Here is a 25,559-nt window from a genome sequence, read left to right as displayed (position 1 = left end):
CCATTAAGGTTATGCCACTATGAAAGAAAGAAACAAACTGCTGAGAATAAGAAGGAAGGATGTTGAATGCTGGAGGAAAAGGACACAAGCAGAATTGCCCATATATTACATGGAAGACTCTACCCAGAAGTTGTGTTCATACATAGTGGAAAGCTATCTGGATTTCATTACCATGCCACAGTTAGCATGCCATGGTAACTGCAGAAGTGCAGGAAAGAACAATCTGAGGTCTGTTGAATCTGATTGTCCTGAAAGATCTACAAGAGCAGCTTATGATCATCACCTAATCATGTGAAAGTTCTCCTTCCCTTTGATAATTTATCATATGATGAATATTTGAAACAGTAAGGCTTCCAGATGGCCAGCCCAATTCTAAGCAAGTATATTTGGAAATATCCCACTGTATACAGTGGAATAACACTTATGAATGCATTCAGAATAACAATTTATATTTGTAACCAGGCGGACAGCTCCACTCAAACTCAGTGGTGGCAGGCCACTGCACTGATGCAGCACAGCACTGCGGCTCCCATGGAGGCTTTCTGGGCAGCATGGAGAGGACTGAACAGTAAAAAAGCCTCCCCACCACAGAGAAGCCTTCAATGGGCTGAATAGACTTAGACCACCTTTATGTCTGCGTAACCGGCAAAGGCTGGGAGGTAGTCAACTAATGTTGGCTCTTCCCCTAGCCATGTACCCCACCCACCCTTGCTGCAGCAGCAGCCCTGGGACACTGACATGGCATCCATTGAATGTCTCAGCACCGGGGAGGTCACAGTGGCTGCATACCAGCAACACCCCATAAATAGATTCACTACCACCACCACACACATACACACACAGTGGAAGGGGCTGTTGGGCTCAATGTTCAACAATTGGAAACTTTCTCAAAGAACTAATTAGTGCTCCTTATTCCACACTGGATGCTGATGTGAAGTTCAAAAGCTACTTTACCCAAACCAGTGTGTATGAATTTATGAATTTAAACTGCTCACAAACATAGTAAAGCCTCACCTGGCAGTTACACTTTGTACAGCTGTCCACAACCCACTGTGCATTATTTGCAAATTCACGCCCATCTTGCCAGCAAGCTGACTGGTTCCTGAGTGTTTTGTTGGGGCCAAGTAATTCCCACATGATTTCATTCTCCTTCGACTGTACAACGAAAGGGGAAAAGCACATCAGTAGAGGCAAGCTGACCTTTATATTGTGCACAAGACAACAAGTGTGAAACTCTATCTTTTGACTATAAAGTTAAAATTCACAGTAAGGATACCGGTACTTGTTTTACCCAACCAAGTGCTTTAGCCAAAAAGAAACAAAGTATTCAGTGACTATTCCTCTAGACCAGGGGTAGGGAACCTGTGGCTCTCCAGATGTTCAGGAACTACAATTCCCATCAGCCTCTGTCAGCATGGCCAATTGGCCATGCTGGTAGGGGCTGATGGGAATTGTAGTTCCTGAACATCTGGAGAGCCGCAGGTTCCCTACCCCTGCTCTAGACCCAAACTTTTCAGCTAGTATTACTGATAGTGCTTGCCAAAGTTACACAGATCTCAGTGCACTCTACCAGAACAAAAAGACTTCCCTTCCAGCATCACTCATCTGTCTTAGAATGGAAGTTGATCTCACTCTGGAGACCCACATTGGAGTACTTCAACTCTTTTTCATATGCATGGACATGACTCCCAGCACAGAGACAAGCAGACAATCTATCAAGAGTCAAACAGTAACAAGGAACATTCATTTACTCCTAAATAACATAATAATATGTATATGAATTGTATACTGAGAGTCAGACAGCACAATGACATTAGTTATTACAATGGATGTGCACTAGCATGAAAAACGGGATCCTTCATATTCAGAAATTAGAAAATGCAGAGTTTCAAATGGAATAGCCATTTTCTACTTTTAAAAAAACCACAAAAAAGGCAAGACATCTTTTTAAAAGTTTTCCTCGTCCCCTTGACTCTTTCCTAGAGCCTATGACAATCCCCCCAAATTGAGAAGATGTGGCAAGTGCACATAGTAACATTCATTATAGCCAGGTAGCAATACCAGGCCATAGGAAATTACTGTGTTTTGACTGAGAGCCAGTTGTTGTTTTTCTTCTTTCCTAAGTCTCTGTGGCTTGGAGTGTTAATTTTGTATTAGCTATCTGTTTAAAGATTTAATATATTATATGGGAATTTTTGCCAATAAAACTTTGAACTTCGTTTGGACAACAGTGTTTGGAGCTGTGATTGTGTTTGCAAAGGTCCCTGTTTACAAACCCTTTGAACAAAGAAGATTGGAAGAAGAGAGACCTTCAGCTCGTCCTCAGCAACTGAACCGCAGCGCCCCCTGACTGGGTTTCTTGGAGTGTTGGGAATGAACAAGAAGAAGATGAGCAAACAAGCAGTTCTGTACATGCAAAACCCCAGAGGAGACATGTGGTGGTGGTAGGGGACTGCCTGTAAAAGGGGACAGAAGCAGCAATTTGCAGGCCTGACAACATGTATCGAGGAGTGTGCTGTCTCCCTGGGGCAAAAGTCCGTGATGTCACAGAGAGGCTGAGAAAACTTGTCAAGCCCACTGACTATTAACCCTTCCTTTTAATCCACATCAGAACAAATGACACTGCTAGACATAGCATTCTGGACATCAGAAAGGATTTTGAGGCTCTCGGAAGGAAGCTGAGAACTGGATGCACTGGTTGTCATTTCATCTCTACTTCCAGTTGAAGGACATGGGTCCAGGCAGGAAAGAAGTATAGTGGAGATGAATAACTGGCTTTGCAGGTGGTGCCGCCAGGAACATTTTGGCTTCTTGGACCATGGTCTGTAGTTTCATGAAGAGAGATTACTGGCAAGGGATGGGTTATACCTCATGGGTGTAGGGAAGAGCATTTTTGCTAGGAGACAAACCTTATCAGGAGAGCTTTAAACTGTGAAGTGTGGGAGGGAGACAATATTCAAGTGGGAAGAAGTTCACCTAGTACTAGAGAGAATAGGCTGAAGGTTATAGAGAAAACTGAGCGAATAGTTTAAAAACCCAGCAGTGAGGGGGATAAAACCTTAAATAAGCACCTATGGGGCATGAACCAATGCCTTAGATGTCTCCACACTAACGCACAAAGCATGGGTAATAAACAGGATAAACTGGAATTCTTAATACAGCAAAATAAATATGATATAATAGGCATCACTGAAACCTGGTGAGATGAATCTCATAACTGGAATGTTATAATTGAGGTGTACAACATATTCCAAAGAAATAGATCAACTAGGAAAGGCGGGGGAGTAGCACTATATGTCAGGAATGATTACACCTGTGAGCAGGTCTATAACTTAAAACCTGGAAACCAGGTTGAGAGAATCTGGGTAAACATTAAGATGGAGAAAAACAACAGTGATCTCATTATGGGGGTCAATTACAGACCTCCAAGCCAGACTGAAAAGTTGGGTGATGCCTTCCTGGAGCAGCTGACCAAACTTTTACAAAGAAGAAAAATAGTAGTAATAGGAGATTTCAATTATCCAGATTTTTGCTGAGAGTCAAACTCTGCCAAGACTACCAGGTCCAACACTTGCCTTGCAGACAATTTCATGGTCCAGAAGGTAGACGAGGCAACAAGGGGATCGGTTATTTTAGATCTACTATTAACCAACAATGATAACCTGATTAATGGGGTGGAAGTGGTAGGGTCTTTAGGTGGGAGTGGCCATGTTCTCCTGGAGTTCATTATACAATGGAAAGGAGATGCCAAGTCTAGTCAGACACGCATTCTAGACTTTAAGAAAACTGATTTCAGTAAACTTAAGAAACTACTGGGTGTGATCCCATGGTTAAGAATACTAAAAGAGAACGGAATACAAGATGGATGGGAGTTTCTTAAAAGTGAGATCTTGAAGGCACGATTTCAAACGGTTCCAATGAGGAGAAAAAATGGGGAAAAGAAACCAGGATGGATATCTAAAGAACTCTCAAGTGAGCTAAGATATAAAAGGGACATGTACAAGAATTGGAAAAGGGGAAAATTACTAAAGAGGAATTCAAACAAATAGCCAAGACATGTAGGGAGAAAGTCAGAAAAGCTAAAGCTCACAATGAACTCGGACTTGTGAGAAATGTTAAAAACAATGAAAAGGGCTTTTTTGTTATGTCCATAACAAAAGGAAGAAAAGGTATATGATAGGGTCACTGCATGGAGAAGATTGTGAAATTCTAACAGGGGACAGAGAAAAGGCAGAAGACTCAACACCTTCTTTGCCTCAGTTTTTCCCCCAAAAGAAAAACACTGCTCAACTGGGGGGAAAATGGATCAGAAGATACAGTAGGGAAAATTCAGAATAAACAAACAGTAGGGGAAATTCAGAATAAACAAACAGAATAAACAAAGAGTTAGTACAGGAATACCTGAATACTTTAAATGAATTCAAATCTCCAGGGCCTGATGAACTACATCCAAGGGTATTAAAAGAACTGGCAGAAGTAATCTCAGAACCACTTGCTATAATCTTTGAGAACTCCTGGAGAACTAGAGAAGTTCCAGCAGACTGGAGGAGAGCTAATGTTGTTCCCCTCTTCAAAAAGGGGGAAAAGAGGACCCAAACAACCACTGCCCAGTCAGCCTGACATCAATACCAGGAAAGATTCTAGAGCAGATCATTAAGGAGTCTGTAAGCACTTAGAAGTGAATAATGTGATCATTGAAAATCAACATGGGTTTCTCAAAAAGTCATGGCAAGCTAATCTTATCTCTTTTTTTATAGAGTGACAAACTTGGTAGATGAAGGGAATGCTGTGGACGTAGCATACCTTGATTTTAGTAAGGCCTTTGACAAGGTGCCCATGATATTCTTGCAAGTAAGCTAGTGAAATGTGAACTAGACAATGCTACTATTAGATGGATTTCTAATTGGTAGACTGACTGAACTCAAAGGGTGCTCATCAATGGCTCATTTTCATCCTTTTATTTCTACAAGGCACACACTTAGGGTACTACAAAAGTAGATCTAGATGCATAAAGCAAAATACACAAAGGAAAGTTACTAACTAGGTACTTTCAGTCCTTGGTATATTTGGTCTTTGCTAATTGCATGATTCCCCTACCCCAAATCTGCTGTTATCTTTAGCATCATTCCCCTCTGTCATCCTTCATGGCAAGACACACAGGAAAGATAGTTCTGCTAACAAACACCAAAGTTAACTCCAGCCAAAAAAACCCCAGCTCTTCTTTTCAGAGACTGCCCGATGTATGCTCCATAGCCCTTAGCCAATCTAGGTGCCAAGTCCTGGGATCAAGCCCACTAGCACATGGACTGGGATGCTCTCTGTCCAGAGAAGAGCACTTTTGCAACTTCTTGAATAGGGTTCACATCACCATATTGGTATAGCTTTGCTGACATTTGTTGCAGTGAATTATCATCTCAAGAGTGCTGAACTAGCTGTGTTTTAAATCTTTTAATACTTGGGTATTATGTACAAAATATGGAAGGATCTAAACTATTTAGGGGGAAAGAGGCATTTTGGTGAGAGAACCTGTACCTCCCCACACTTGCCTCAAATGGCTTCTCCCACTTGTTCTTTTTAAAGGCAAATTCACTTCAGGTATCCTGAGCATGTGTCACTAGAAGAGAGACAGTGGAGAGGTAAGCAATGGCCCCTGACTTACCCGGAGAGTAGAGCAAGGACAAGAAGGGGCAGTGGCTGTTTGCAGCCCAACCAATCATGCTGCTTTCCACTAACCAAAGAGGCAGAGTCTCAGGCAACCCCAGAACTCACAGCATGGCCCACACCCCTTTACCCATTTGGACAGGCTGCTCCTGCCACTTGCCCTGAGTTGCCACTAGCTCTCCAACCCTCCTTCCCTTGAGTTTCAGTTGTCACAGGCTGCATTTGTCACAGTTTTGGTTGGGAGTTGGGGCACTGGGGCAAATCCATTTGGAGGGATACAGTGCCTGTACACTTGTCTTTCCAGCTTGTGGGAACCCTTAAGAAGTCTTGGAGGTGGAGCCACTTAGTGGCATTCCATGCTTGGGTCTGTTGTATATCTGTAATCACCAGGTGACAATGGCAGCTGCATAAACCCATATGGGATCCCAAGGGATGGGATCATGAGGCAGAAGACAAGTCACTTGATGCTTTGATTGTGTGTTCCTGTATGGCAGGGGGTTGGCCTTGATGGCCCATGTGGTTTCTTCCAACTCTATGATTCTATACTACCATCTTGACATGAAAACATAGTAAAACCATAACAATACCAATCAGGAGGACACCACCCTTCATGCTTGGCTGTTTGAGGAATGTTTCAGTTTTGTTTCTCAAGAAACCAGGAGCTGTTGCTTGAGGAACATGTTTCACTTCCCTCTTGTTGCAAGCTGCCTAGCCTCCTTTCAAGAGGAGTCAGTAGGACTCTGAATATTTGGAATATTTGAAATCATTCCAAATATCTAAAACTATAAAATTGGGATTCACAATTATTCACAACTACTCTGAATATAGCATCATTGGGTGCTTTTGAATATTTCAAAATGCAAATTTCACATCCCTCGTTATTACACACAACATACAAATACTATGATGATTTTCCATGGAGGGCCTTTGCATTGATCCCTAGTTCTGTCTGCACCAATAATGTAGTCTTGGCAACTAATGTTGCTGTTGGTAAACTGGGTATTCCCATCCCTTTGCTAATTGCTAGAATACAGTTATTCTTGCCTTCAACAAGTACAACAGATGTTGTAATTATGCCACAGGAACCTGGACTGGGCTTGTAACCCCTACAATCTATTACTATCCTGTAACTTCCCTCGCAACCATACTACCCCAACTTAAACCCATAATTTCAAATGTCTCAGCACTGGGGGAGGGAAAGGATGACATATTTTGTTTTTTGCCCTTAACCATCTCTTTTTCTCCTGAGTGTTTGTGTTCATCCTTTGAAATGATGGAATGCACATTTTGGACTTTAAAAAAAAGGCCATCACCCATGGTAAGGCACCACTCTCACAGCAAAACTATTTCTGCTCTCTTTCATTACATCATTCCTTTGACTAATCAGAATAAATTACTATGGGATTTCTGGAAAATTAGGAAAAGCCACAGTAACATGGTGGAAACTCAAAACTATTTGTAGATAAAGCACAAACTCTAAATGAAATCCATCCTGTGTTAAAAATATAATAACAATTTAAGTAATTGACAATCGGCATTCAAAATCTATTATGTGAGGCAGCAACATAGCCATGCTGGGGATAACATAATATATCATCCCACCATTTCACAAAAAGTTTCAGGTCATTTCCAAAATGTGGTGGTGGCCATTGAGTTTATAACCAAACAAAAGGTTTGGGACTGCACTCGTGGCTCATCATTCTGGCTTTTACAAATTTTCAAAAGCGATTACTGCAAAAGTGTCTGAATATTTTGGGCACACCTACCACTTTTTGTAGATTTTCTGTTAAACCATTGACAACAATACGCAGTCCAGTGAGTTCAGTAAACATAGATCCAAGCTCCTCACAAGAGCGATCACAGAACTCTGGCTTCTTCTCTGGCTTTTCACCAACATATTCGGTCATGATGGAAGGGTTAAGATGAAGGATTTCTGTGTTCTCATTGATGGTGTTCATTTCAGCTGACAGGAAAAGTTTAAAGAAAGACCAGTTATGTATATGCCACAGCTCTTGTCTGACAATAACTCTGGATTCAAATTATGCATTGGCATAATAGGTGGGTTTTAACTATCTCTCTTTTGGAACATGTTTCAGATCAAATTGTATCCAAGAGTAAAAGTAAAAGATTGAATGAAGCCTCTTCCCATTATAGTAATTCCTTTTCACAGTTTATACTCCAGCTCTGAAACAGCCTCATTTGAAGCAATAGACAACAATCGTTTAGAAAGCTAATATAACACCAAGATATGCAGTGCTACAAACAAGAAAGGATTGTTTCTTAATCTACTATTTTCTCAAAAAACAAACTATGAATTCTCAGTCATTAGAAATATTTCACATCACACAACTGTAGGCTATGAGAACTAGAGTTGAATCAGAAGGGGATATTTTTGTGGAAAAGAACACTCAGGAAATGTTTTAGGGTTTTGATATTGAAAACATAGCAAAGTGTGACATGGATCAGCAACCAAAGAAGCAAAACACAAAGCTATTCAACTCCCTCTCTCCGCAGTTCTCCCTTTCTTCATTTCACTTTCACAACAATCCTATGAGATACAATAGGCTAAGAGCATGACTAGCCCAAGGTCACCCAGTCAACGTTATGATTGAGAGGAGATTTGAGTTCGTGTCTCCCAAGTCCTAGCCCAACACTCTCATTACCAAAGTACGCTGACTCTCATTGTTTACTAAAGTAGTAACTTATGTGATTGCCTCATCAGTTACTGTGTGAAGACTGGTGCTATCCTTGTTTTACTTCCAAAGGAAATGTGTGCTCATTCAGAACAAAGGTGTTGTCTTTGGCTCTCTTCTCTTGCAATAATTTTGTCTCACAGCCAGATCTGATTGTGACATCATCTCATTCACTACAAGATCTCTGACTAGTTGGGATCAGACACAGAAGGAGAAAAATGATGCAAAGGCAGCAGCAAAGAGTGGAAACTGGTAACAATGGCCATCCAAAACTGGGGAGAAAATACAATTAGGATGCCATTTCACCCTCACCACTGGTTCCTTCTGAACTGGGTGATCCTATCAGCTGACGGTTCTCTGCAGACAACTATGTAGACCTGTCATTTCCTTGCCACTAGCAGAGTGTTTTTGCCATGAGACCAAGTGCAGAAAAGAAAACCTGAATAGAATCTCAAATACATTATGAACGTATGAAAAAATTATAGTAATTGTTTCTCTTGACATAAAGCAAATTACTGAAAGATGAAAAAAGATGGGTGACCAGCATTTCCCTCTCATAGATTCAACACTGTAATAATCAGGAAAGTCTCCATCATCTCTAAAAATAGGGCAAGTATAGACATTCCAGCGTAATACTTCGAGCATTCTCAATGCTGCAAGTAGAAAGTGACCTCCTATTACCATTCTACAGATGGCCAGCTTCCATCTGTCTCTTCTCCAGACAATGGTTTGGGACTGGAAGTGTTTTGTTGCACAAAGTGACTCCTTTGTGGGCAGTCAGCCACCATAATAAAGCTGGTGCCATTTAGCCATAAAGGTTTTGCAGCCACAGAGAACTTGTGGTCAGGCACACTGGGATCATTATGTATCAAATCCCAAAGAGAGATCAAGCCCCATTAAACATAGTGGAATTTTATGAGTAAATACACTTAGGACCAGACTACACTCATAGAAGTGGGAATACCTTACATTTTGGGGGGAAAATTATCTACTCTGCATGACAGAAACTTCTCTTTTTCACATTTGATACTGGCATGAGGAGCAGATCTGACCAACATAGGTCAAATTTTTTCAGTAAAATTTATATTTCTCAGGGAACCATATGACCAGTTAAAACAGCCAAATGTGAATGTTTTTCATCCTTTGTGTAACTTACTTACAGAAAGGTACATGATTATAAATTATTTTTATTTAAGAACTATCACAATAGGCAGAATCACATAGCAGAGGTCATCTTAAAATCTAGTCATAAAGAAATCAATATCTTGAAACATTACTAATAATAATAAAAGAAAAACCCTATGTGGGGCAGGGGGAAATTGACTAGTAGAGTCAGCGCGGGGGCTGCACCAATGCATTTGCCCCCTCTGCTACTGCAAGGAGCATCTCTGCCGGTATAAGGGGGGGGGCGCAAAGGTGCCAGCAGCCAGTGGTCTAAGTTTTACAGCAAAGGTTGGGGCTGCTGCAGAACACCGTTGGTGTCTGATTGGATACCAGCACAGGGAGATGGTACACCAACCATGGAACTCATGTTGGTCAACTTCCATCCAGGCTTCGCAGCCAGGCCTGTGGCTTCCTTGCGCCATTGGAAACCCCTCTGATGGGGCACTGCAGCAATGGCACTATCCCCAGCCACCTTAGACTGTGGATTGAGCTGTAAATGAAATTTGGAGTGGCTGTCAATTTCAGGCCCATTACTCAGGAACACTCACATCAGGCCTTTTAGCTGTGTGGTGGGGATGAAGTGTGGTCTCCTCATGTTTTTCTGCTTACACATAATGAGACAGTTCAGTCCCCCTGCAGCTAGCCTCAACAGACCTCTGTTTCCTGGTTCTCTTAACTCCACCCCTCTTAAACCAGATACAGCAGATATTCTTCCCCCACCTTCCCCTCCACTCTCTCTCTCTCTCTCTCTCTCTCTCTCTCTCTCCCTTAGCCTCTCTCTTGCTGCTGCCATGGGAAAGAGGCTTGTTTTTAAAAAGAGGGTTGTCTAAAAACATTTTTAAAAGCCCTCCTGATCAGAAGCAGTGTGAGCAGAAGCAGTGTGGGGGAGACGCTGCTTGTGCTTTTCCATGCAAAAGCCAAATCAATACGCTAATATATTGATATGAGTGTTTAAAGAAGGAAGGAGCCAGCAACATGGAAGGGGTGGGGGGAGGGGGAAGTCATGGACGGCAGTGCGAAGAGTGGGAAGGGTGGAGCTAGGCAGGCTGACCGTGTACAGAGGGAAGAGGTCTCAGACAAAGCTGTGCTTACTGGAAAATCTCCTCACTCTGGTGGTGAAGCAAAATTAAATTCATGCTAGAAGTATTGTGCAGAGACTAGAAAGTTGTGCGTAATTGGCCTCAGTTTGAGGAAATATGTTTTGTGTAATTGGCCTGTTTCCCAAGAGTTGCAATATCACTTCTGGTACCACTGGAAGGGATGTCAACGTGTGCAGGCAATGCTCTAGCATTTGCCCAAAATTCTATGGTAAAGCTCCCCCAGGTATTGATGTGATTTCCAGTTTGCCCTTCCAATTTCCCTTCCTCCGCCACCCCTGCCAGCCTGTTGAACAAATGGAGCCTTGGAATGGGGAATGGGGATCCTAGCCAGAGAGAGTCCCTCTGCAGGAGACTTCCCCCAACCTCAATTCATGGACAAGGTCCCAGTGATGTCATCGGACAGAGCCTGGTGATATCAGATTGGAAAGCAGTACTAACAGTAGTACATCTACAGAACACTAAGAACACTAAGTAGTACATCTACACAACAAGAAGAATTAAGGAACACAAATGGTGTCAAAAGAAAAGCAAGTTCGCTGTAAGGGAGGCAAAAAAGGATTATGAGGAACGCATGGCTGCGAACATCAAGACCAGCAACGAACAGTTCTTCAAGTACATTAAAAGTAGGAAGCCAGCTAGGGAAGCGGTAGGCCTGTTAGATGACGAAGGAACAAAAGGTGTGCTAAAGGATGACAGGGAGATTGCAGAGAAGCTGAATGAATTCTTTGCATCTGTGTTCACCCAGGAGGAGGTGAGGAAAATTCCTGCACCTGAACCAAGCTTCTTAGGAATCCAAAGAACTAGTGAAGATAGCGGTAGACAAGGAAGAAGTTTTGGCAGCCACTGATAAACTAAATGCTACCAAATCCCCTGGCCCAGATTGCATTCACCCAAGAATTCTTAAGGAGCTTAAGCATGAAATTGCTGATCTTCTCACTTTACTATGCAACTTATCCCTGAAATCAGGCTCCATCCCGGAAGACTGAAAGATGGCCAATGTCACACCAATCTTTAAGAAAGGATCTAGGGGGGACCCAGGAAATTACAGGCCAGTCAGTTTGATATCTGTTCCTGGTTAATTAGTAGAATCTATCATTAAAATAAAATTATAAAACATGTAGAAAAACAACACCTGCCTAGGAAGAGTCAGCATGGATTTTGCAGAGGCAAGTCCTGCCTTACAAACTTACTAGAATTCTTTGAGGGTGTCAACAGGCATGATAAGGGGGAACCAGTGAACAATGTCTACTTGGAGTTCCAAAAAGCTTTTGACAAAGTTCCTCACCAGAGACTATTGAGAAAACTCAGGAATCAAGGAATAAGAGGGGAAGTCCCCCTATGGATTAAAAACTGGTTGAGAAACAGGAAGCAAAGGGTGGGTGTGCATGGGAAGTTCTCACAATGGAGAGATGTAGGGAGTGGTGTCCCCCAAGGATCCGTTTTGGGACCAGTGCTCTTTAACCTATTCATAAATGACCTGGAAGTAGGGGTGGGTAGCGTGGTGGCCAAGTTTGCAGATGATACCAAATTATGTAGGGTGGTGAGAACCACAAAGGATTGCGAAGAGCTCCAAGCAGACCTTTATAAATTAGGTGAGTGGTCTAAGAAATGGCAAATGCAGTTCAATGTAGCAAAATGTAAAGTGATGCACATAGGGGCAAAAAATCCAAACTTCACATACACGCTACAGGGGTCAGTACTATCAGTCACAGACCAGGAAAGGGATTTGGGTGTCTTAGTTGATAGTTCCATGGGAATGTCAACTCAATGCATGGCAGCTGTGAAAAAAGCAAACTCTATGCTGGGGATGATTAAGAAAGGAATTGATAATAAAACTGCAAAGATTGTCATGCTCTTATATAAAGCGGTGGTGCGACCGCACTTGCAGTACTGTGTTCAATTTTGGTCACCACATCTCAAAAAGGATACCTAAGAGATAGAAAAAGTGCAGAGAAGGGCAATGAGGATGATTGAGGATTGGAGCACCTTCCTTATGATGAGAGGCTGCAATGTTTGGGACTCTTTAGTTTGGAGAGGAATCATTGAGGGGGGATATGATTGAAGTCTATAAAATTATGCATGGGGTAGAAAATGGTGACAGATGGAAATTTTTCTCTCTCACAATATTAAAACCAGGGGGCATACATTGAAAATGTTGGGGGGAAGAATTAGAACTAATAAAAGGAAACATTTCTTCACACAATGTGTGATTGGTGTTTGGAATATGCTGCCACAGGAGGTGGTGATGGCCACTAACCTGGATAGCTTTAAAAAGGGCTTGGACAGATTTATGGAGGAGAAGTTGATCTATGGCTACCAATCTTGATCCTCCTTGATCTGAGGTTGCAAATGCCTTAGCAGACCAGGTGCTCGGGAGCAACAACCACAGAAGGCCATTGCTTTCACATCCTGCGTGTGAGCTCCCAAAGGCAACTGGTGGGCCACTGTGAGTAGCAGAGTGCTGGACTAGATGGACTCTGGTCTGATCCAGCAGACTCATTCTTATGTTCTTAATTGTACTACATGTCATCTATGAATAAATTAGGGTCACAAACTTCCAGGTAAGGCCTGGAGATCTCCTAGAGTTACAGCTGACCTCTAGATTATAGAGATCAGTTCTCCCAGAGAAAATGAATGCTTAAGAGTAATGCTATGGCATTATGGCCTTTTGACGTCCTTCACCTCCCCAACTTGTGTCCTTCCAGACTTCACTCCAAAATTTCATGGAATTTCCCAACCCCGAGTTGGCATTCACAATCACAATTCTGTGGCTTGAAAAAGCTCTATTTACTACTCTCACAGCATTTAAGAGACAAATTAATTATGTGATAGAAATAAAAGGTAGTTAGCTAGTGCCAGATTATTGGTTTCAATCTCCAGTTTACATCCACAGAAGTTATTTCAACTGTTGCTCTGAGGCAATAAAACTGAATCCCAAAAATTTAGCCTCAGGGCCAAAGCCCAAAACTTAGCAAGTCTATAATGAATAATATAAAATCAGGAGTAATTTTGGGGCAGCAATAAAATTCTAAAACCATGCAAGCAGAGAGTAAATGGCAACAAAAACCAGACATTAGATCTGTAAATAATCAGACACACAAAAAACAAACACATACTATTTGGATGGAAAGTATGGTTACTTTTAAAGAAGCTCATCAGTCTAAACATAGTGACAGCTATTGAGCAAACAATGTCTTGAAATCTATAATCAATTATTTCCAGCACTCAGAAATTTAAATAATTTGGCCATCTTGGCCTCCAGACAGGAAACCCTAAAACTGCAAGACAGAATAACAGAGCAATTTGTCAAAGATGCTTGAGTGTCATCTTGACTCAATGAAATGAAGTATTTTTGCTATGTAGGAACATAAAAGCTTTTGTGCTGAAAGTGCACACCAATCTTAATTATGCTTTGACCTTAGCATTTTAAGAATCTTATTAAAGCTGAGAGCAAACTATGTTAGACATGTCTAGGCCACAGTTCTTACTGGCACTTGAAACCCAGGCAACCTCTACAGCTGTGAGGCCTGCACTTGTTCTGTGGATGCTTGAATTTTGTATTTGGTTCTTCACATGCTTTCCATATTGGAAGGAGTCAGTGCAATCATGACTGAGAATGTGTGTGTTCATGCCCTGAACTTAGGGTTGCTACCTTTGGGTTGGAGATTTGGAGAGTAGAGCGGGGTTTGGGAAAGGGAGGGCTCTCATCAGAATATAATATCTGTAGATTGTACCCTCCAAAGCGGCCATTTTCTCCCAAGGAGTGGTTGTCTGGAGACCGTCACAGTGGGAAATCGTCAGGTGCCCCCTAAAGGTTGGCAACCATACCTGAAATTGTGAAGTATGTACTTCTGAGATTAGGCCAACAGCTATTGGATCCTTTTGTTTGGTTTGGCTATTTTTTGCAGGCTGAATCTTTTCAGACTTTATTTTCACTGCTATTTGTTTTAAATTTTCAATTTTAGTTTGGAGCATTTGTAACATGCACTAGGGTTGCCAGGTTCCCTCTGGTTACTAGCATGAGGGGGGGGGGAGGGTTTCCAGATCCAGATTCGGAAACACTTGGACCTTTGGGGGTTTGAGACTATAAAGGACAGGGACATCAGGTGCCATAAAGCCCACCCTCTAAAGTATCCATTTTCTCAAGGGAAACTGATCTCTGTAATCTGGCGATGAGCTGTAATTCTGGGGGATCCCCAGGTCCCACCTGGAGGTTGGCATCTCTAACACACACACTCTTTGCAAATTCTGTTGTACATTGTAAAATATGATTTATTAACTTACAAAGCTCTTTACTATTTTAAATATTTTTCTCAAGGGTTTTTATTCTTATTCCAGCTCATTTTGAGGGATTGCACATGTTTATCAATACATCCACGCACTATAAAATCCATTTAATCTCATTGTTGCTATGTTTGAATGCAGACATTGTCTGATCAATATCCATCCACCATAGGCTTTCCAGGCCTCCACCAGGAGCAGGAAAATTCCCTGCTTCAGTGTCTGTATCCCCAGTGTTGATCATCTGGCTGGTGGGAACTTTCTGGCAGCAAAAGGAGGCCCACAACATCATTTTCAGCGGGCACTGAAAATGATGTCATCACATCGCCAGCAACACAACAACTCCCTGGTATTTGGGCAAAAATTATTTGGCAAAAATAACTTCTACCATAGTGGGTTTTCCCCCATTTAAATTCCACTGAAGTGGGAGAAGAGTGGCCTAGCTGTTTATCGCACATGCTGTATTCATCTCAAAAGGGCCAACTGGAGAAGTTTCAAGTGGATTATTCCCAATTCTGTAAACTACCAGCTAAGCTAAAATCCCTGTTCTAACCATTCACAATGATCAACATGCTTTACAAGCTAATCACATTTTTTCTTATTCTTTGAATTCATCAAACTTTCTAACCGCTGTGGAAGAAACCACAAGGATTAACAGTAGTACAAAATTTTCCTTACCTGACTGCCCCCTCCGACATCCTTTGTTGTATAAAATATCCTCTATTGAAGTTTCAACAACTAGATGAATATTTTGTAGGAGACCCTGAAAATTAGATAATAAAAATGTTGTACAATTTAAGGGCAGGCTATTAACAGATGTTGGGAGTTCTATTTTTTCCACTTTGACTGAAGTTAATGCAGTAATGCAGCGATAATTATGTCTGTAATAAATATTACTTACCTAACAGGTTTATGAATAAAGAAAGTGGGGGGTTTTCAGCATGCAAAATAATATTCAAACAACTTCTTTCTTTTTGGCATATAACCAAGAGTTCTAAATTCTACTGCAGTGGCAGGGTTCATCTACAGTTCACATTCATATTAGTTTTATACCAGTAGTCAATATAGGATTGTAATTTGACACAGATGGTGAGAATTCTCACACACATCCCTAGACCCACTCACAGAATTACAGCTCCCAGAGGTTCCCTATGGGGAGATAGCTACTGTAAAATTGCAGTCCTAAATAGTATTATACCTTTATAAATCTATTTAAGTCAATGGACATAGAATGGTGTAACTTTGCTTGAGACTTACAAACCTATAACATAAATTAGCTGTTGCTGTTCTCAGATGAATAACTGAGCATCGACTAACAGTCACAGTTTACTCAGAACTCTGAATGTCTCTTGCCCTGAAAATCCTACAAGGTCGCCATAGGTCTGCTGTGACTTGATGGCACTTTCCATCATCACCAAGTGTACTGAGATGGAAAAGACAAACCAAAATTATTAAACTAAAGGAAGGAAGGAAGGAAGGAAGGAAGGAAGGAAGGAAGGAAGGAAGATGTCAGACAAAATTCCACCAATCTGTATTGATTTCAATAGACTTGGAAAGTACTGCACTATAAAATGTTTGGGACCTTTATTTACAGGAGAAAAATGACTATCAGTTCAACCCTAAACAGACTTAAATCCTTCTATGAATATTGATGTAGATGAGTTTAGAATGGTGTATCTATGCTCAGGACTGCACTGTAAAGAAGCAATTATAAATTCATTTATGGCATTGAGAAAAGATGTAGAAATTGTTTTTCTCCATGTATCACAACCCTGGAATATGAGATCACTCTATGAAACTTGTTGCTTATAGATTTAGGGCAGTCAACAGAAATAACTTTTGCATGCAACAAATAATTCCTAGAGTTTACTGACAGAACAATGTCAAAGGGGGGGGGGGAGGTGGCAAATTCAGTGAGCTGAGCCTGAGAGTGAAAATAAATTAGATTTTAATAGCTCCATATAGGAGTCCATCCAGCTCATTAGATCAGCAGATAATGGACACCTATGAAAAGGTTTAGAAATATAAAAGGTACAAGTAGATAGAAATGTTTCATTTGGAATCTTAGAAGATAAAAACACAAAAAAGTATTGTGATTCGTAGAAAGTAAGAGAGTATCCTTTAAGTTTGATCTTATACTAAAATAGCCCCTTAGACCTATTTGAGGGCCTATGATGTTTAAGAGTAAAGGTAGGTCTTTGTTCAAACACGAGATCATTACTGGCTCATAGAGTGATACCACATCACAACATTTACTAGGCAGACAATATTTGCAGGGTGGTTTGCTATTGCCTTCCCCAATCATCTACACTTTACCACCAGCAAGCTGGGTACTCCTTTTACCGACCTCATAAGGATGAAAGGCTGAGTCAGCCATGAGCCAGCTACCTGAAACTGACTTTTGTCAGGATCAAACTCATGTCATGAGCAGAACTTTGACTGCAGTACTGCAGCTTACCATTGTGTACCATGGGGCTCCCTACAATGATATTTAGAAAACTGTAAATTGCAGAAAATTCACCAGACCTTTTTTTTTTTTATTTCCGAGAAGGGTATAAGAAAAACCCAAAACATAGGATGCTAACTGATTTCACAAAACACTGGCATTGTAGGGTTGTGTAGGAACCCTGGCTTCCAGAATTGCCAACTCCAGGTTGAGAAATACTTGTCTACTTGGGGAAGGAGTCTGGGAAGACGAGGGGGGGGGTGAGGATGGAACTCAGCAAGGATATGATGTCACAAGAGTCTAGTCTCCAAAGCAGCCTTTTTTTCCTCAGGGAACTGGGCTCTGTAGTCTATGAATCAGCTCTAATTCTGAGAGAGCTCCAACTCATATCTGTAGTTTGACAGCCGCCCTGGTACCACATGGGAGAATGGAGAGGGTAAAAAAGGCAGTGACTGGGGAGCAGAGAAGGGTGGAAAAGCAGAGATCCAGGGAAGAGAAAAGGGAGAAATGGGGAACCAGCAGTGGCAGATATGATTTCTCTCCCCCACTTATACCCTTAAATGAACAATGATATCATGTAAGCTTGGCTTCCCTAACCCAATAAAACAAAATGTAGAGGGCCCATGCTGTTTAACCAAGCCTAGCCTTCACCAAAATGTTGTGTGCATCATCATTCTAATGGCCAGCTATGCCAATAGAGTCATACCCTATTTAATTAGGCTAGATGAAGGATAAAATTTACATTATTATGCAGATGAAATCAGTACAACATCGCAATGAGCAGGAAGAAATGACGGGCAGCTTATGTATTTTCAAGGATCCCTAAGTGTATCTCTGTACACAGTCTTTAAAAAACATCTTCACATGCATGAAGAGAAAGTCAGAGTCTGGAGTACACAGAGACAGTTCCCGTGGCCTTATTTTCTTAATTATAGTCCACTATATCGAAGAAGAGCAGCCATTTGTCTGCACTTGCGAAAATAAAGAAGTGCAAATAGAAACACTGCTAGCCCAGTGCATTGGGTGGGGACAGATTTTATCTTCCTCAGTGTTGCCTCTTTGAGCATTTTCTCTTTGTTCCATATAAGTCAATGAGAATCATTGACAAATGAAAGTAAGCATAGAACTCAGGGACACAGCTGGAGGGAGCTGGAGGGAGCAAGAGGGCCAGATTGCAGTCTCCCCCCCCCCAACTCCCCCCCTCACTGTATCTAAATTGTGACTGGGCATTCTTGAATGTGAAATAAAATGTGAGAAATGAACTTGCCTTCACATGGCCTAATTCCAGCATTCAATCCTTCGTCACACAAGTGTGTGACTTTCATTTTTCTACTCAGGAGTGCAAAACACATATGTGCACCATTCACTGTGCAGGAAACATGAGTGTTTAATTTGGTCTTATGTCCCTTTTAAAATAATGAAATACCACAATCAAAAAAAGGAAAGGTTTGATCTACCACTTCTGAGTAGTTGATTTAATTTAAACAAAAACAGAAAAGCAGTTTAGAAAAGGTATGAAGCACCAACACAGCAATCCTAAGCAGAGTTACACTATTCTAAGTCAGTGAGCTTCGAATGGTGTAACTCTGCCTAGAATTACACTGTAATGCACTCCCCTCACATAGGAAAACCTGGGAGCCAGCCATAAGAACTTCATACTTGATAGTGCCCAGACGCTTCTGGTACTCAGACAAACATACTGAAGTACTAAAATTGAAGTGAGAAAGGCCAAAGAGGGCAATTCCAGGAAGAAATTGTTCATATCGGTTCAATGTTTTATAACAGTTAAGGTAGGCTTTCTGCTTAAGAACACAACTATCGAAGAAGTCAATACCTGCTGAGTACTACCTCATGTAGACCATGTGAACTGACCCGCCCTCTGATGAAAGCAACCTTATTCTGTTTTTCACCCCCATACTTCACTGCAATAGCTATACAACAACCATTAATGACCAGGGAACAATTAAAGAATCTCTGCCAAATACACTGTATATCACCCAGCAGTTTCAAGAAGGATGTTCTAATCAATTGCGGTAAAGTACACTTCAGGAGTTAAGGTGGTTAATCCTTTAACAATCAGCATTTGAAGCAGGGACATACATATCAACATCAGAAGGAGTCCTCTAGTTGGAGGACAGGCAAATAGCCAAAAAACTGATGGCCCTTGGAGAAACAATCCAGGAATGCTATGTGGTTAACCTGACATTAAAGCCAGAACTAGACATGAAATGAGTCGTATGGTTGCTGCCAAAAACTGTAATCCTGTATCAAGCTTTCTCCCCATAATTATGTGTAGTTAAAGGAATGTGTGACATTTTGTTATTGTATACCACATATTTCCTCATCCCATGATGGTATTTCCTTAACTACAAATTATGGAAAGCAGATATTGGCAGGTATTTGTAAATGGGCTGATGTTTTGGGCAACATCCTGTTATGTCCATCACATCTAGTTCTGACCAAAACTTTTATAACACCATGGCTGCAATCCTAAACATACTTGTTGGGAATAAGTCCCACTTTAGGATTGCACTGTAAGCATACTTACCATGAAGAAAGCCTCATTGAACTCAGCCTCCACATATATCCAAGTAAACACATTTGGGATTATGTTGACAGTCAAATTTCATTTTAGGATACATTTCTTTCAGGTTACCTACCCGGAAGTGGTTTTCTCTGATAGATCCCTTTATCACATACATTCTATTTCCCCCTGTTCTTATGTATTCATAAAAAGGCTCCTCCAGGTTTATGCTGTCAATGAGGTCACAGCCAACATAGAGACTGTAGTTTTCTCCTGTTATTTGTACTGTGATATTCTTCCAGTGGGAATCAGCTAGGTCCACATCTTCCAAAGGATACACCTTGAGGAAGCCATCTACCCAGTAGGAAAGTTCCAGGGTATTGTCTCGCCCATTAGAAATAATCTCAAACTGTCGTTGAGAGATACCAGGTCCTTCCAGACTAAAGAGGGTTCCTCTGGATCTCCTATCTTGCCTCAAGGTGGCTGTGAGGATGAAGCCCTCATTTTGCTGGATTAGTTTAATAATCTGTTCCGATTTATCTGCGTTAACAGGAGGTATGTGATCAAACCGGATGAAACGGTATGCTGGACCACTGGAAATGTTCCCCCGAAACACTTTTGCTCCAATTGTCTTCCTGTTTATATTGCTGATTTGCAGTAAGTCAAAAGTGGTCTCATCCTCTCTGTCACCATCTGCAGAAGCCATCAACATGTAGCAACAAGATTAGCAGAGAAATGTTCAGCATTCATGAGCTCAATCACTTTCTCTCAGTAGCACAGAGTTCATCATTACTAGCTATAATTATTCTTCAAAGTTAGAGAGTGATTAATGGCTATTATTTTACATTCACAAAAGCCATAAGAGCTAAATTATTAATATTCCGTTTCTTCAAATGGAAGGCTGAGAGTCCAGTTTTTCCTAGACCAACCTAAGGATTCTTATCTAAACTCTGAATTCAACACAATCAACTGAACACACTGGCTAAATAGAGAAGAGAAGAAGAGGAGTTTGGATTTATACCCTGCTTTTTTCAACCAAGGAGTCTCAAACCAGCTTACAAAATCTTTCCCTTCCTCTCCCCTCAATAGACACCTTGTGAGATAAGTGGGGCTGAGAGAAGTCTGAGAGAACTGTGACTAGCCCAAGGTCACCCAGCAGGCTTCATGTGTTTGAGTAGGGAAACAAACTCACTTCACCAGATTAATGTCTGCCGCTCATGTGGAGAAGTGGGGAATCAAATCTGGGAGCATGGGAGCTACTGAAGTGCTAGTCCATTTTGTCCTGCCCCAGCCAGCATCATGAGAAGCCCTGATTTCAGGCCCCTTCCGCACATGCAAAATAATGCATTTTCAAACCACTATCACAACTATTTACAAGTGGATTTTGCTATTCCGCACAGCTTCAAAGAGCACTGAAAGCAGTTTGAAAGTGCATTATTCTGCATGTGTGGAATGAGCCTTACTGTGAAGAGCACCTACTTCAGCTGCAATCTGTGCAGGCTTAAGGCATTGATTGACACTGATGTTGGTGAGAGCTTCAGCATGGAGTCCTCCTAAAAAGTACAAGATTACCTAAATGTGCTTGTAGGATCAGCACTGCAGCAGCCTTTATGATGGCAGACTCGAGACAATGGCCTATGACTGCCAGAAGACACAGGAACTCCATCATTGACATGAGACTGTTTCTTAATTATCCAGTGCCATGGACAGATTACCAAATTAAATCAAGCCCTTTCAATTAAGACCAACTGTTCATCTAGCCAAACAATCTATTCCAATGCAGCAGTTTAGACTCCTAGGCAAAGGTGCTCCCTAGGTCTGTTGCCCAGTATCCTATAACTGGAGATACCAGAGACCAAGCCTTGGATATTCAACATTCAATATTATGAGCTCTGCCATGGAGGGATGCTTCATCCAGTTGGATTGGCGGTATAACAAAGAACAGCAGCATGTATGAAGCTTTATTCCTATATCTGATACTGCCTCTGGATGGACATATAGATAATTGCAGTTTATTTAGCACAAAACACCATATTCAGCAAGCGACTTAGTTGCTTCCAACATATGGAAGAAATAAGTGAAACTGAATAAAGTTTTAATTGGAAATCTGTGGGTGCAGCGAATTGTTAATGAGAACCCAAAACTGAGGCATTGCTGAAGCTTAGCAAGTCCTGATGGGATCAGAGTCTGAAGAGCTCAGCATCCCCAAGTTGTTCTGGTTCTGGGCTTTTTTGAAGATGAACAAGATACAATTTTCTTTTTAAAAAATACACCATAAGAATATCCTTTCTATAGAACAGGTTTTACTTTTTCTCGGTCTATCTTTTTAAAGGATTAATTTGTTACTGTAATTTCAATGAAAAAATTATTTGGTTCAGATTATAGTTGTAGAGTTACTCTCATCTAATCTTATGGATTTCAGTGAGCATGGGCTGGAGAAACTGTGTATGGCATTGTACTGTTCACGACCTACCTTGAGCCTCTGACAACATCCAAAATGTCAGCAAAATTGATAGCCACAACAGCCAGCTCCTGTGTACCATAATGCCTATGAATAAACCAAGATGTACGCATTACTGAGTCTTCTTTGTCTGTTTTCAAAGATCAACAAAACCCATTATAAATTTACAGTGAAAGCCATCTCCAATAAAATATCAACTTTATTGTTCTTTGATGCCAAGGAGGACATTTTTTGCAATTTTTTGATCCAGCTATTGTTTCCTTAGTTTTGCCCCTACTTCTACATCTGTGATCGTGTGCATGCATGATCCTAAGTGGATTTTGGTGGCAGTCATGAGAACATTCCTTGGAAATGCAGACAGACAGACAGACAAACAGACAGACATGGGAATATTCATTGCATATGTAAAATTGTCTTTGAAATTTTCCATGAGACATCTAAGCACTCAGATATAGGACTGCTAGTTATTGCATCTCTTAAATCCACTTTTGGCTAGCTGTAGAGCCACATTCTTGAAAGATAATGGTATTTCCAGCAGGGTTTCACATGTAATTTAGCTTATATTTTATGCTACAAAGGCAAATCTCAGACTCACTATTTCAGTCTTTGTCTGTCTGTCTGTCTGTCTGTCTGTCTGTCTGTCACACACACACACACACACACACACACACACACACACACACACAGTGCTATAAAAAAGCAGTCTGCTTCTCTTTATTTTTACATCAGGATGAAGTGATCCTATATCTCTGTCTGGATCTAAGACTACAATCCTATGCTTATGTACTTGGAAGTAAGCCACACTGTACTCACGGAAACTTACTTCTAAGTAAACATACAGAGGAACAGATGGCACATCTGACATGCTCTTGTGAGGATGTGGGAGTGGAAAAGGCAGCCCAAAAGGGTACACATTTCTTGGTAAATTCTCTCTGTTTTAGTGATAAAAATTTAAAATCTCACACACTAACCAAAGTTAGTATTTAAGCCTGCAATCATATGCACCCTTCTCTGGGAGTGAGGGCAACTGACCTCAGTGGGACATATTTCTGAGGTTGCACATATGCTTAGTAGGAAATAAGTCTTCTGGAACTCAACAGGACATGCCTTTGTAGGACCGGACCTCTGAGTCTTTATCCCTCATCATTACTAACCACATGTATCCAAAGATAACATCAAAATCAAGACTGCTTGAAGAAGGTAAATATTTCCATAGGAGGGACTAAGCACTTTTACATAGTTTCACCAAGGGACTTTCCCAAGATTCTGTGAATGCATGGACTGGGGGGAAGAGGGACATTTTGAAGGCACAACGACAGCCTGTACAAGCCATATGTTTGCAGACTCTTGCTGTACAATCAGTAACCCAGTCAAAAGCAGTCTCCCCAACAGAGTCTTTGTATATTGTGCGTATGTGTGTGTGCGTGCACACGCACGTGTGTGCAGTTAAGTCACAGATGATGTATCAGACCCCTGCAGAGTTTTTATGGCAAGAGACATTCAGAGATGGTTGAGGGTTGAGAGAGTTCTGAGAGAATAATGACTGGCCCAAAGTCACTCAGCAGGCTTCATGTGGACAATTGGGGAATTAAACGCAGTCTTCCAGGTTAGAATCCACTGCTGTTAACCACTATACCATGCTGGCTCTCTCTCTTTGTATATTGGGGACTTTGGCATTAATGTATGGTGAAGACATCTGGCAAATCTTGGATCTCCACCTCTCCAGGTTCTCTGAATGGGCTCCAACCCATTACCAAAATGTGCATTTATTTGTTCCTTTGGTGCACTACAGATAGGAACAAGACAAGGTTTGGAACAGTTTTGTCCTGCAGTTTATTGAAAAATTCAGGCACATGCTTAGTGCTTACCCTCTGAAGGATCTAAAGGTGTTTTATTTGAGCTGGGTTGCGCAATGTGTGTGATCAGTACTTTGGAGCAGCAAAGTAGCCTTGCAAGCCATTAGGAAAGATACTGGCCCACAACCTGAACTCACAGAAAACCCTTTAAAATACTTTGGAAAAAGGGAACTTCTTTTACACAATAGCCTTTACAGTGAAGCGACTTCTGGAAGCGACAGTGGTCTCCTTCAAATTTGCATGGTGCTGTCCAGAACCAAAAAGTTCCTGCCCCAAAGACTAACTTCTTCGATACCACAGGCACAGGATTCATTCATGCTCTTCCAGGGCTCAACTGCGTTTGTGCAGGAAAACTTCCCAGCGGATTGCTTTCTAGCCAAAGCATCGATTCTCTGTATGCCCCAGCTGGAAAATACAACAATACCACCACCCCTCCGCTGTGAGTGGATCGCGAATCAGAGTCAGATCCCCCCCCCAAAAAAAATCTCCTGACAGACTTTTGTCTTTTGACTTGGGAGCAAACCTCACTGATTTTGGGAGCAAACCTCACTGCCGGAGCAGCTGCCTTCGCTCTTCTCCTCCCAAGCCTTCTGCGAGTTCAAGATCCCGGCCCTTACCTGGCCTCAAACATCCCCTGTGACACTCGGTCACTTGCGGCTTACCTATGCGTACCCCAGGGAATCCAAGCTCAAGTCGCTGAGGACGCGTGCAAAGCCAAGCGCCTTCCAAGGGCAGTCCTCGGTGGGTTTGTGGAAAAACCCCTCTTTGCCTCTGGCTGGGATTTCTTTAAGTGGCTTTCCAGCGGTGCGCTCGTCTGCTTTATATAGGCTCCTTTTCCATGCAAGGGGTTGTCAATCAGCCAGCAGAGGAAACGCATCCGAATCCACTCCTCGGCCGCGATGACATAATTTTCAGCTGGCAATTTTCTCTCGTCTACCTAGAAAGCGATCCCAAATCCAGCCACATCCTGAACCAGACCCCCCCCCCCCCCGCCCTGCGTCAGGTCCTCGTTTAGAGAGGGGAGGAGTCAGGCAGAGGCAGGAGCACTCCGGTAATTCTTACCTCGTTTATATCCCAATCCTAAACCGTTCAAGGAATTTACTTGCCTAGAGCTGAGAAGAGCCCCCCTAGAGTCTGTCATGCAAGAAATGGGGGGGGGGGGGTGCGACTTGAAAGAAGCAACATGAGAAACAAAGGCTGGCCCAATGCCTATTTTAGCGCACATTCTGCATTGCGTCTGGGTCAGATGATTGGTTAAATTCCTCCTGGCAGGACGATTCAGACGATCAAACTCCACAGGAGTGAAAGCATTAGCTGCAACGCAATTTACAGTGCCAACCGAAGAACTTTTCCCCAAATAAACTTGGAGTAGG

At 41.8% G+C, this 25,559-nt stretch overlaps 1 protein-coding gene across 1 annotated transcript in view; it reads right to left on the bottom strand.

The window, feature by feature from the left end:
• The window catches only part of THBS2 (thrombospondin 2), a 70,955-nt gene extending 45,810 nt beyond the window's left edge, over window positions 1-25,145 (bottom strand). Inside the window, exons 1-6 of the mRNA XM_048487057.1 lie at window positions 24,849-25,145; window positions 22,343-22,417; window positions 20,006-20,562; window positions 15,578-15,662; window positions 7,428-7,624; window positions 1,015-1,155 (exon numbers count right to left, since the gene is read on the bottom strand). Coding sequence (XP_048343014.1) covers window positions 1,015-1,155; window positions 7,428-7,624; window positions 15,578-15,662; window positions 20,006-20,562; window positions 22,343-22,412 — 1,050 coding nt within the window. The 5' untranslated portion in view covers window positions 22,413-22,417; window positions 24,849-25,145. The remainder of the gene's footprint in view (window positions 1-1,014; window positions 1,156-7,427; window positions 7,625-15,577; window positions 15,663-20,005; window positions 20,563-22,342; window positions 22,418-24,848) is intronic.
• Window positions 25,146-25,559: the final 414 nt, after the last annotated feature.

Source organism: Sphaerodactylus townsendi, linkage group LG01 (assembly GCF_021028975.2).
Source record: "Sphaerodactylus townsendi isolate TG3544 linkage group LG01, MPM_Stown_v2.3, whole genome shotgun sequence".
Taxonomy (NCBI): domain Eukaryota; kingdom Metazoa; phylum Chordata; class Lepidosauria; order Squamata; family Sphaerodactylidae; genus Sphaerodactylus; species Sphaerodactylus townsendi.
Note: the sequence above shows the minus strand (reverse complement) of the source record. Positions and strands in the feature narration are given on the sequence as shown.